Source organism: Vigna unguiculata, chromosome 10 (genome assembly GCF_037176805.1).
Source record: "Vigna unguiculata cultivar grain cowpea cultivar isolate G323 ecotype 2 chromosome 10, ASM3717680v1, whole genome shotgun sequence".
NCBI lineage: Eukaryota > Viridiplantae > Streptophyta > Magnoliopsida > Fabales > Fabaceae > Vigna > Vigna unguiculata.
The window spans coordinates 52,339,855-52,352,911 of NC_140801.1; the positions used below are offsets into that span (position 1 = coordinate 52,339,855).

At 32.7% G+C, this 13,057-nt stretch overlaps 1 protein-coding gene across 1 annotated transcript; it reads right to left on the bottom strand.

The window, feature by feature from the left end:
* Positions 1 to 4,260: 4,260 nt before the first annotated feature.
* LOC114167292 (ABC transporter G family member 36-like) lies at positions 4,261 to 12,715 on the bottom strand. Its single transcript, XM_028052343.2, has 22 exons — positions 12,424 to 12,715; positions 11,856 to 12,230; positions 11,007 to 11,216; positions 10,794 to 10,878; positions 10,516 to 10,675; positions 10,347 to 10,423; positions 10,173 to 10,226; positions 9,764 to 9,854; positions 9,056 to 9,357; positions 8,266 to 8,864; positions 7,946 to 8,106; positions 7,759 to 7,868; positions 7,507 to 7,663; positions 7,258 to 7,413; positions 6,990 to 7,159; positions 6,556 to 6,888; positions 6,175 to 6,465; positions 5,863 to 6,080; positions 5,547 to 5,774; positions 5,285 to 5,456; positions 4,927 to 5,181; positions 4,261 to 4,826 (listed from the first exon to the last, which is right to left on the bottom strand). The coding sequence occupies exons 2-22, from the start codon at positions 12,212 to 12,214 to the stop codon at positions 4,554 to 4,556; spliced, it is 4,461 nt and encodes a 1,486-aa protein (XP_027908144.1). The 5' UTR covers positions 12,215 to 12,230; positions 12,424 to 12,715; the 3' UTR covers positions 4,261 to 4,553.
* Between the last annotated feature and the right edge of the window lie 342 nt (positions 12,716 to 13,057).

Sequence of the window (13,057 nt, forward strand, 5' to 3'; positions counted from 1 at the left end):
GTTGCTTTCTTTTTTTATTAGAGTCTTTTTTTCTTAAACCTGTCTATTATTTTAATACTTAAAAATATGCTATTTATATATTTATATTGATTATATACTTACTTTTTATTATCGTGAGATTGAAAATATAAGACAAGTAACGTTTATTTATTGTGAAATAAAAAAATATAAAAAATAAAAATAAACTTGGTATTTATTTTACAAGAATTCCCGTGAAAAACACAATTATTTGTGCGTTCTTTGAGATTTACATAGAATAGTGTCTTTTTGGGTGCAAGAACGAATGAAGAGATTGTGATGGTGTGAGTGAGAACAAAAAATTAGGTTACATTTTAGGATTGTTGTGCATCTGAACGTTGTCGTTTAGCGTTGTTGCTGTATATAACGAGAGTGTGTAGATTTAAGAACAACACCTTCCAAAATTAGGATTAGTGATCGGAGGAACTTCCAATGACTATGAATTGAAGTTTCTGAAGTTAATTTTTGATTCAATTTATTTCATAAAATAAGGTCCTCTGTGTTACTGAAAGACAAACAAAATTGATTAATTTAAAGCAAAGTTAAAATTAAAGTATTTCACAAAACAATGAAAATAATGATACATGTAACCATTTTATTTATATATATATATATATATATATATATATATATATATATATATATATATATATATATATTCTTTTAAATCATATAATATATAACTATCATTTTTGCTCTCTTTATATGTATATTAAATATTGATACATCTTGTTGATATCCATGAAATTTTTTAAAAAACTAAATTAAGGAGACAAATATACTCCAATAAGTATACCTTCTACAATTTAAATCTGACTTTTTTTTTTTACTTAATCCTTTTAGCTAAATGGTATAAAAGAACACTTAAATATGTTTGTATTAAATGATTTTTTTTTAAGTTCTTAAAATAGTTCTTTATTTTTTGTCCAATAAAATTCGAAATTGTTTCTTGAAATGAGATAAAAATTAGATTTTAATATTTTATAAAATGATCTCATTTTTATTTAATTATGGAAAAAAACTCTATATTTTTTGTCTGATAAATTTTGAAATATTTACTTTTAACTCTCATAAAATGTATAAATTTTTATTTTATTTCTTTTATTTTCATCAGTTAAAATTTGAAATTAACAGTTCTAGGTTTTAATATTTATTTAAATAAAAATAAATAGAAACGTATGTTTTTCATATTTTAAAATTTTAATAAAAAAATTATTACATGCTAACAATATATGAAAATATCAGTAGGTACGATTTAGAATAGTAGTCATTTAAACTTTTTTGTTTCTAATACATAAAAAATAATATCAAAGATCAAAATTCAATTTTAAAGAGACTAAAAATAAAATATTTTAAAAATATATTTAAGCTTAAAAAATACTGTCAGAATGGTATTTTATATTTTATATATATATATATATATATATACCGTGGACGAGTTAACCGTGTTTACACACTTAATTAAGAATCCACATCAATGAATGATAAATTATATAATTGAAAATGTGACACAAATTCATTTGTCGATTCTTATAAACTTTTAAGTTTCTTTAGACTTACTTTTTGTTTTTTAATTATAATTTTTATATGATATACAGTACATAATGAAATACAAAAAAATTTCAATTTAATATTATCCTTGTAATGAATGAATTTTTCTTCTTGCTTTTAAGGGAAATCTATATCATTTTACTGCGAAGCCTAACTTTTAAATAACTATAAAAATATTTATATCTTAATAAGTCATTAGAAATTATAGAATTAAATATATTTATAATAATCGTTATTGTTTTAAATTTTAATCTTTAAACTATAAAAAATAAATATAAATATTTCAACATAATAATATTACTTTTCTTACGTATTAAGTGATTTTAGACTAACATTTGAATTAAAATATGTTAATTATAAATTGAAAACTCTCTAAAATCGATAAAACTCAAAAATCTGAGAAAAACATCAGTATAAATAAATAAACTCTCAATTTAAAACGTCATAAAAAATTTATTATTTTTAAAATTTAAGACTAAACTAAATTAAAATTTGAAAATAAATTTTAATTTTTAATACAAATTTAAGAACTAAATCCTTATTTAACTTCAAATTATATTAAATTGTAAGAAATAACAAGACTAATTTCCCACTAAATTAGAAAGAGCAAACACCACACAAAGTGATTGATTGGGATGACAGGGTTGTCCCTTCTTACGTGGTGGGAAGGACTTCTGACCCCATTGCGTTCAAATGTGGTCTTTTTTTCTAAAATAAAACTATTAATATTCTAAATCATTATTATATACATAAATTATGAATTCATTAAAATATATTTTGTTAAATTTCTATTAAGGACAACACAAATATGATACTATAACTAGATATTTGAGTAAAAGTTCATCTCATGTGGGTTTGAGTTTGAATTTTTTTCTTTTATATTTTTAATGGATTCGGGTTTGAATTTTGTTTTTCTTAAAATTTTGTAAGTAAATTTTTAATCTTATGGCAAAAGGAATCCGTCCCTTTAATAATTGTTTGAAGTCTTCTCAATTTTAACAAGGAATTATTATATTAGTTGAATATGGTATGAATATGTACATGTTTCTTTTGTCATTTTAAATGATTGAAACTTCTATAATTTATTATGTAACTCACAAAATTTATTTTTAATATTTTTTATTGTTCTTAGTTTGTTTCATTTGAATTTTTTTGTTGTAACATTATATTTTATATTCTCTTTAAATCAAATAGTTTATAAGATAAACATTTTATTTATACTCATTTATAATATTAGTATCTATCATTTATTTCTTTCAGATGAGAGTATCTAGCTCTCATTTTCATGTTTTCAATCACATAAAATATATTTGATATTACATCTTTGATAATATAATGTGGATTATTTTGTAAAAGAATTATTTAATTAAGGTTTAATAGTATTTTTTGTCCAAATTTTTGTTATAATTATTCAATAAATTATCGCAATTTTTTCGTCTCAATAGTCCTTATTTTTGTTAACATGCCAAGATGCATAATTCATATCATCATGTCTAATTTAACCTAAAATTCAATTTCTTTTACTTAATATTATACATTTTTTAATTAATTAAATAAATTATTATTATGTAAATGGACAAAAAAAATTCTTAACATGATTAATTTGTATTCTTGAGATATCGACTATTGTGATGAATTATTACCCAAAAAAAAAAAGGTATTAACTATGATATATATCCATTACTAGTCAATTCATAGAAGCATTCACAGAAAATATCATTACCAATTGAACGAGAGAACTTAACTTTAACTTACATGGAAAAAAAATCATTTCAACGAACGACCCAAATAAGTAGTATGATGAATCTTCAAAAGACATAACATCATAACATCGCGAAGGTTATAATTCAAGTGTGAGTCAAAGTTTTACATTGAATAAGATAGACAAAATTAAATATTATATAAAAATAAAGATCAATAACATCATTCAAGTATTGCCTTCAAATTTTGAAATAAAAGTGATGTCAAATATCTTATATGTATAAGATCAATATCATATAACCATATAAAACTACAATTTCTCGATTACTATCACTACAACCCTATAACTTATAACCTGACACCTCGAAAATAAGGGAACAAGAACTGCGAAAGCGACCGATACTGATGTTTTAGCCACATAAAAATTAGGTCATTCCCTATTTGGTTTTCCATTTAGTACTTTATGCTTCGATTTGACACCATTTATCATTGATTTTGTCTTCAACCTTAACAAACTCAGACCTCAGAAATACAATAATTTTGAAGTTTACAAAGTCGTACCAGAATACTAATGCTGTATAATTTTCTAACAAACTCAATTTAGTCCTTTCATTCTTTAAATTACTTTACTACTGTCCCTTTTAGTCCAATTGGATTTAACATCATTAACTTTAGGATTCCCAGAAAAAACAATAATGTCACAAACTTTGTCCTTTTGAGAAGTTTAGATTTTGCATGCAGTGAGCAAAATCAAAGCAGAGAAGACTAAAGCCAACTTCAACTCCAGCAGAAGGGTCAATGAAAGTTGAAATGCTTACTGAAAATTGTCTTCTATAATATAACTACTTTGTAATGAGCTGATGAACACCATTTGACTCCATTATTTAATGCAGAATTAGTTTGTCTCAATTAAACAGTAAAACTCATTGCAAAGTTAATCAGAGAAAAGTTGCAATAGGAAAACAAAAATAGACTGTTCTTGACAAAGAGTTAATGCAAAAGAATAAGATTTTATCTATTATTGTTGCAAGAATCGAGCATAAGAAAAAGCTAACTTGTTCTAGGTACCAAACCAGACTGATAAAAGCATGAATGAGATGATTTACATTTACTGAACAACTCTCTACTAGCAAAACTATCGTGGTCATCTATTAATCTTATGAAACATGTTCCATAAATCTTGAGCATGGACTCCAGCCTCAGTTATTTACATACAGAAATCGATACACTGTTACATCTTGGTACAGCATAACTTGCTCATACAATACAACGTTGTAGCTCTTTTATCTTGATTGGAAGTTCAGTGTCTTGATGCAGAAGGAAAATACAAAGGCAAAGAAGACAGTGAAAGCTACCAAAACTGCAGCAACTGGACCCATGAAATCAGATTTAAACCCGTAGTGGTTTTCAATGTATCCTTTAACAGTGAAATTTATGGCACTCCCTGGCACATCAATTGGGTCCTCTATATCTCTATATTGAGAGACAATTAATCCATACACAGTCCATGCCACTGGGCAAATCCAGTAATACCACACCCACCATTTAGGAATTTTCTGAAAAGATAAAGTTGGTGGAAGAGTTATGTTAGTAAAGATCATGCAAGATAATGTTATAGTGTTTATGAGTTTAAATAAAAACTAGAAGGGTACTCACTGGTCTTGGGATAAAGAAACCAGAGAAGAGATTGAATAGTCCATAGAATGCTGCTGCAAAGATTGATGCCACTTGGTGGTTTGGTGTGATGGAAACAGTCATCATACCATAATATGTGAAGTACAAGAAAGAGAAGAAGCTGACAAAGAAGAACCAAAAGAACTTCTCCACTTTCCATTCAAAGTTCACCATGGCATAGATTAGGAGTGAGTAATACACAGCTTGGACAAATACATAAGGTATTTCGGCAAAAACCTGCAATTGCAAATGCATTAGCACAATGATATATAACACAAGGTAAGAACATGATAACAAGAAACAAATATCATTGTTCTTTGTGGTAAACCAATCCACCAACCTGTGCTAGGGCATAAGGCAGAGGAGCATACATTCCAGCAGCTCTTTCTCGATAGAACACTGTTCTTTCAACGGCTACGATTGGTTGAACAGTTTGGCAGTTGTTAATGCCGACAAAAATTACAGCAGCATACATTGCTCCAATGATCATTGTAAGGTCGCTTGAGTTGTCCCTAAACAAAAATAACCACATAAATTAGCTAAAACTTAGTACTAATGGTTGAAGAAGAGTAGAGTTAGATTTCACAGAAAGCAACTCTCACCTATTTCTGCCAATTCTCCAAAATATTGTTCCTATCATGAGGGCACTTGCCAAGGTGAAAAAGAATCTGACAAGATTATAATCTGGACTCCTCCAATATGTCAGCCACTGCTTCCAAAAACAGGATTTGAATTGCCCCAGTGCAGATTGAGAGTATTTAGTGGGGAAATACAGATCAGTGGTTCCAGGTGGGGGTGTGCTTAGTTCCTTTACAAGGGCTTTGTTTCGCCTGTTCAATAAGCAAATGTGTTAGCTCAAACCAACAGAAGTAATAAACTATTTGAAAATGTAGGCATTCTAGTTGCTAGTTGACTCACTGAAACAAAGATGAAGATTTGTAGTATTCAGCAAAGTCCATTCCAAGCCGAACTTCAGCTGCTACAGAACTCACTTCTAGCATCCATGTTGCTGGGTTGTACATCTCTTTAATCTTTGGGACCCCTGGAATTGCCTCAAAGTATTCTATAATCTTGTGGGAATTTCGGCCTAATGGTCCTGAGTAGATCACTTGCCCTCCTCTTTTCATCAGCAAAAGCTGGACCAAAAAGTTTTCATTAAGCACCAAAGAGGGTATAAGCGATACAGAGAAAAGAAACACACCATAAAATAGTTTGTAGGTTGGTTTTTACCTCGTCAAAGGCTTCAAAGATATCAATGCTAGGCTGGTGAATTGTGCAAACAACTGTTCTTCCTGTGTCCACAGTGTTTCTCACAGTCCTCATAACAATAGCTGCTGCTCTTGCATCAAGTCCTGAAGTGGGTTCATCCATGAAAATGATTGAAGGATTTGCAACAAGCTCAACAGCGATGGTCAACCTCTTTCTTTGCTCAGTTGACAACCCTGTAACTCCTGGAAGCCCCACTATAGCATCTTTCAGATTATCCAGCTCCACCAGATCCATCACTTGGTCCACAAATTGCTGAAAAGATAAAAAAGATCAAATTTTTAGTTCACCCTTCTATGACCCCAAGAGAAGAATGAAAGGGCTATAATATTGTTGAGTACTTACTATTTTCTCCTCCTCATTAACTTCTTTTGGTAAACGAAGGAAGGCAGAGTAAATCAAAGATTCACGAATGGTAACTTGGGGTGAATGAATATCAGTTTGTTCGCAGTAACCAGCTACCCTTGCAAAGGTTTCTTGGTTCTTGGGGAACCCAGAGATTCTAATATCTCCTTCAATGTAGCCACCAGTTTTTCTTCCTGCTAAAACATCCATTAAAGTTGTCTTCCCAGCTCCACTAACTCCCATTAGTGCAGTTAGCACTCCAGGCCTAAAGGAACTGGTTACTCCCCTAAGCAGTTGTAGCCTATCTTCAGTCACACCTTGTGCTTTCATTTCCTGTAAGAGTTATTAGAGTTAGAACTTACTTTATAGGTACACCATGGATTGTTAATGGTGCATGTCATGAAATTATACTAAAGAAGTAATCGGATCCTTACTGCAGGCATGTCGACGTAGTAATTGACAGTGTCAAAGGACATTGCAAGTGGTTGAAAAGGTAGAATCATTCCTCTTTTGGGGGAAACTCCAGTAGCTGAATCATTTGCTGAATCAACTTTTCTTAATCCACTGGTAGCTTGGCTACCCATTCTCTGCATTGCAACTTCTCCTGAAATGGTTCATATAACACAAACCGTATTACATCAATAAGAACATACTTTTAGCCAAAACATCAAAGATTCTAAAGTTGTGTCCTTTAACACTTACTTGCATTGTTTCCATCAGCAGTAGATAATGATCGAAGCATTGAATCTTTGTTGGACTGTGGGGGCCTTACAAGCCTAGGTTCTTCGTTGGTGTCTCCTCCAATCTCCATTTCACTTGCATCTTCCTCTGAAATAATTGCTTGTTTCTTTCCAAGAGCTAGTGCACCAAACAAGAAAAAAGAAAGGATTTTTATTAAGATGGAAAGTGAAACGAACAACTTGAAAGATTGATAAAAGTTAGAGCTCTTACGGTTAAGGTACATAAGCGCAAGGGTGAAGAGAACATTGTAGAAAATGGTAAAAGCAAAAAGAGCAGCGGCTCCTATCCAGTACCATTCTTCTTTAGCAAAAACATCAAAGTTTCTTAGTACTGACAGACCCAATGTGGTACTTCCATCCGAAGATGTCTGCAGTCAAAGACATGTTCAAGTTAGAAACCAACGAGTTTCTTCTGAGTTATGTGCATTTTCATTTTTCCAATTAAAAAGCTTCTGCTATTTACCTGTGGATGCATCCACCTTGGAGCAAACATTTCATTCACAGCCAAGGAATTGAAGGCATATGTCAATGGTGACACCCAATAAGCCCACACCCACCAATCAGGAATTTCACCTGTAACCATTGAGCATGTATGTGAGCACATTCTTTGAACAAATGCTTTTGCTTAAAAAGTTTGGATTGTCACTCACGTTTGGGAAGGATGAAACCTCCAAGCAGAAAAATAAGAAGGAGCATGAGGGCTCCACCAGTGTTAGCTATAATCATTGTTCTGCACACTCCAGAAATGACCCTAAACATGCCAGCTGCCATTTGTTGGATGAGAAACACCACCAACAATTGCTTGAAGAACCTAAAATTTAGAATAGGCAAGAAAAGGCTCACTTAGTAATTACAAACACATCTCATCATTATATGATGTTGATCAAGAGACAACACAAATATGTTGTCAGGTTGCTATGCGATTCAAATTATGTAAGAAAAGAAAAGAAAAGAAAACGGATGAGTTTACCTGCTAGCTTCAGGAGCAAATCCTATGGTGTAGTAGGTGACAAGCACCCAAACAAGAGACTCAAAAACAGAAATGGGAATACGCAACAAGAAATTGGGGAGGGTGTAAGTCCAAGCAGGGTGGAAAAGATGGTCTCTGTGCTTGTAAAACACGGGAAGCCTTCCAATTGTGAGAGCTAGCTCAGCAAAACCATTAAACATGTTCATGATCATAGAGAACAAAATTGCACCAATGTAGAGTGAAGCACCATCTTCATTATCTTGGTGCATTTCAGTCCTCAAGAACAATGTTGCAGATATGATGGCAATGATGATAATTTGGACTGTCTTGAATATGTACACGAAGGAGTTCCTCTTAATCAGCAGCCACTCCTTGTCCCAACACGCTTTAAAAAGATCCATTGTCGGCACAGAGTTTTTACTGTATACAAGAGCTGCTTTATGTGCACTTGACTTATCAAATGCCACATTCAACTCACTCTCAAGCCTCATTCCGACATGGAACCGCTTGAACTTGTTTGCAAACTCTGTCACTGTAACATAACGGTATGGCTTGTTTTTGTCTGCCCAGTATTGCTCCTGGTCCTTCCTTGAAGTAACCTGTTCAAAAAATTAACATTGTAACCTGTTTTCTCAAATTAAGACACACTCATTCCAAAAGCTTTTGTTTTTCAGTTAACACGTGTCATAAAAAAAAATGTTCCATGATTGGAACAAGTTATATAGTATTTGTTAAGCCAAGGTACATAAGTCATGTGATGTTTCATAACGTGATTCTGTGATGAACACACCTCTTGCAAGAAATCAGCGGTTCCTTTTCTTTCGGGACAGCGAAAGCCACATGATTCAAAGAATTCCACGATGTGCTCACGTGGGCCCTGGTATACAATCTGACCCTCAGAAATGAGGATGATGTCATCAAAGAGATTGAAAGTCTCAGGAGCAGGTTGGAGAAGAGACATTAAGATAGTTGCTTCAGTGAGGTGCACAATCTGCTGCAAGCACTTCACAATCTGATACGTTGTGGAACTATCAAGACCCGTTGATATTTCATCCATGAATAGTGTTTTTGTGGGTCCAACAATCATCTCTCCTGTATAATCAAACCATAGCCATTCATTGTAAGAAATTAGAAATCATAGTTAAGCATTAGATGTGTCTTTCTTTGGATTGTCATAATCTATCTATATCTATCTATGTATCTATCTAAATTCAGCACATATCGTTCTGCATATTATATATACTAAAAAGATAAGATAAAAAGTAAACTGAATAAAAAACATTCTTGGACAAATAAACAAGAGTTTAGTTGGCAAAAGTCCACGTGGCCACGTTCTCTTAATCTTAAAAAATTGTGTGGTTGAGAATGACTATATACAACTTGTAGCCACCTTCCAAAGCATGATTAAAGACAGTGTTGGAGTTGAAAATGAAAACATTAGGTGCAGATACAGATAAACTTCGATGTTCTCAGTAATGGTTGATTTTATTTTTCTAACCTGTGGTAACACGCTTCTTTTGGCCACCTGATACACCTCTGTGCATTTCATCACCCACTATGGTATCCTTGCAAATATCAAGCCCCAGAATCTGTTTAATTAACACAGCAAAAAGAATGATTAATTACAACATTAAACAAATCGTTCGGCACTGTCACTACCCATAACTCGTTGATTATAAAATGTGTAATTTATGAGGGCAGTTAGGGTAGTTCACATGACCACTAGTGATGCTCTGATAGGGACCTTCTTTGGCCAAAATATGTGTTGACAGTAGTCAACATTGCAGGGTAGGTGAATTGAAATTTTTGACAAGAAATTAAGAACATTTATTACTAACTCTGCCTCGTTTTTCTACGCAAAAAACACAAATGTTGAATATTTTCAACAAGAAAAAGAAATCACTTACTTTGAGTGTGTAGTCGGTGATGAGACTGCTTTCTGTTCCTTCCATTGCAGTGGCCTACAGAGCAAGAAACAAATCAGAACACTTCCATGGATGAACCAAAATTGAGATAATTGTTGACTTTTAAAATCACATAATTATAATTAATCATTAATTGGGAAAGAAAAAAAAAATTACCTTCATGAAAAGGTCAACGTCTGCCTCTGGAAATATGCCAGCTTCCTTTTCCCTTCTAGCAAGCTCGGTTAATAGATCTATAATCACATCAATTAAGAGAAAAATAAAACTTTTAATACATTATTGAAAAGGGGAAAATGGGTTAAAGAGAAAATGTTGAATCAATTACCATATCTAGTCCCTACTCCTAGACATCTAGCTGAGAAATCCAGTGTTTCTTTTACAGTCATTTCTCCAACATGAACATCATTTTGGCTAATATAAGCTGAAGTCTTTCTAGGCACAAACTCATCAAGTTTGTGTCCATTGTAAGTGATTTCTCCCTTCACCTGTTTCATAAAAACCAATAGTTTATAATGTATCATCACTTATTATTACTATTCATCATCGTTATTGTTATGTATAAAGAATCATTTTTTAAGTAAAAATGATGGGGCTGGAGTGTACCTTCAATTCAGGGTCCAATTTTCCGGCCAATGCCAACAAAAGGGTCGTTTTCCCTGAAGATGGGGGACCTAATAAAAGGGCCATCCTGCAAAGAAACCATACAGCAAAAAACAAAACATATAAGACCAACTAGACTAAACTTATGTTTATTTTGCTTAACATTGTTCCAATCACACTATATACTATTTGTATAACACAACTTGGTTATGGTACCTTGATGGTTTAACAATGCCTGAGGCATTCTTAAGAATAGTGAGCTTTGTCCTCTTAGCTGTACTAATGCCACAAATACCAAATAATGATTCAAGAATGTTCAATGCAGAGTTTGGCAGGGTTGGCAGAGCTCTGCTGCCGACATAGGAATTTGCCTCAACCGTCAAATTTTGGAACCTCACTTCCACCGTTGGAAGTCTGATTCCGACCCTGAAATTAGTAAAACAAAAGAGATAAATAACAATTAATGTTGTACTATTTTGAATCATGTAACAGCATTAATTTGTTTAAAGAATAAGTTAGCTCCAAAGATGGTTTCACATTCGGCAGTAGCAATTTCATCCACTCAAGTAGTAGGTTTGCATGAACAGTATGGTACTGACAGAAAAAGCAGGGCATTAGGTATGCTTTGAATTCGATGTCTACTTTGTTTTGACAAATTCAAGTTTGAAACATGACGCTTGATTTTCAAAGGTTTTAAAAGAATAGCTTTGACAGAAATATGAATTAATGAAGCATTTAAATTTAAACTACATCTGCAGCAATATTCATTTGTAGATCTGGTTCCCCTCTACTGCATAGCACCAACATGAAAGTGTTCTATAATTTGATTTCATCTTCATCAAATGACAGAGACATGTTCAAAATGGTGGGATAAAATGAAAGACGGCACAAAGTATAAATAATCACAAGAGAAAGCGAGGTTTTCTAAAAACATTTTGTAATTCTGGTAAAATCATCAAAGGTTTTTGTAATTCTGTTAGAACTTTGAAGCCAGAAATCTGATTTTTTTTTGTTTGGTAGGTGAAGTGAGAACAGCACATGTGAAAGACTATTATCTAGACTCACTTGTCAATTCTGTTTCTGAACTTCCTGAGAAACTTTTCATTGTCTTCTTCGGCAACCTTGAAAATCTTGTCAATGATTTGCTGTCTATCATTCATGTCTAGCTTCCGAACATCAACTTCCTTGTGCAGAATCTGGTTCCCAGGTTGTTGCTCACCACCTTCGGCAAAGGTTTGAATGATGCTCGTTCTTAATCTGTCATAGGTGGGAAGCTTTTCTATGGCAGCCCATTTGAGAGCTTCTTCATCTTCATCAACCTGAGAAGTTCTGCGAGAATACCTTCCACTCGCAAACACTTCCTCCATTTTCCAACTTGATCTGCTTATGCTCCTGCTTATGCTTCTGGTGAAATTCCCATCCATTTTGCCTCCCCTTGTTCTGAAACACACTCAAAGTTAAACTCCGCTTAAGAACAAAACATGGCATCACTATTTTCCTTAAAGCATGTTTCACTAACTCAAATCAAGAACCAAAGATCATTTTTTTTACATAAACAGAACACTCTCTTGTTCATTTTCTTCTCTTCCATATATCTCTAAGAGAAAAAACATGAAAAAGTATACAAACTTACATGAACACAACAAGGACTAAAAGAATCCTCAACTAAACTCAAGGAGGTTGCACTCTCTTACGAGTATGATTCGTGTTCTCCCTCTTTCTCTTCTTTCTATTCACTTCATGAGAGTGATTCCGAGATATTGGCCAAGTAAGCTGAACTGAGTATCAGTTCTGGCTTTCAGTTTCTAGATGAAACGAATATATAGGTTTATATATATATGTAGAATGAGTTTGTGGGACAGGGTGGCTCTACAAGTTGTGGAAGATAAAAACCTGTTACTTTCTATCTTCCTAACAAAAATAACGAGTGCCCTTTTGCCATATATTATACTATATATATATAATAATGAAAAGCACGTTCCTTGAGTTGAATGTAACCATGGTAACAAAGCCCGTTCAAACATGACCAGCGTTTCCACTTTCGCACCAGCTTCCTTATGAATGCGTCTTGAAAGCATTCGCATTCATTTTCTTAATAAAAAAAAAAAATCATATCTTTTTCCTTCTCTCTTAGTTAAAATCTTGCTTCTAGGTATCAAAGGACAATTGTGCCACGTGACTCTTTCTGGGTACACGGGGAAATGGGGAAACGCATATTTTCATATTCAGTTTGACTATAGTTTGCAGCAGATTAAAAAAAATGCAGT

What these genes read in the sequence shown, in the direction of transcription:
- LOC114167292 (XM_028052343.2), bottom strand. Translation starts at nt 12,214, where the DNA reads ATGGATGGGAATTTCACCAGAAGCATAAGCAGGAGCATAAGCAGATCA. An exon ending in ACGTTGACCTTTTCATGAAG is followed by an intron (nt 10,227 to 10,346) that starts GTAATTTTTTTT and finishes CTTGCTCTGTAG; the next exon opens with GCCACTGCAATGGAAGGAAC. An exon ending in TGCGCTTATGTACCTTAACC is followed by an intron (nt 7,414 to 7,506) that starts GTAAGAGCTCTA and finishes TTGGTGCACTAG; the next exon opens with CTCTTGGAAAGAAACAAGCA.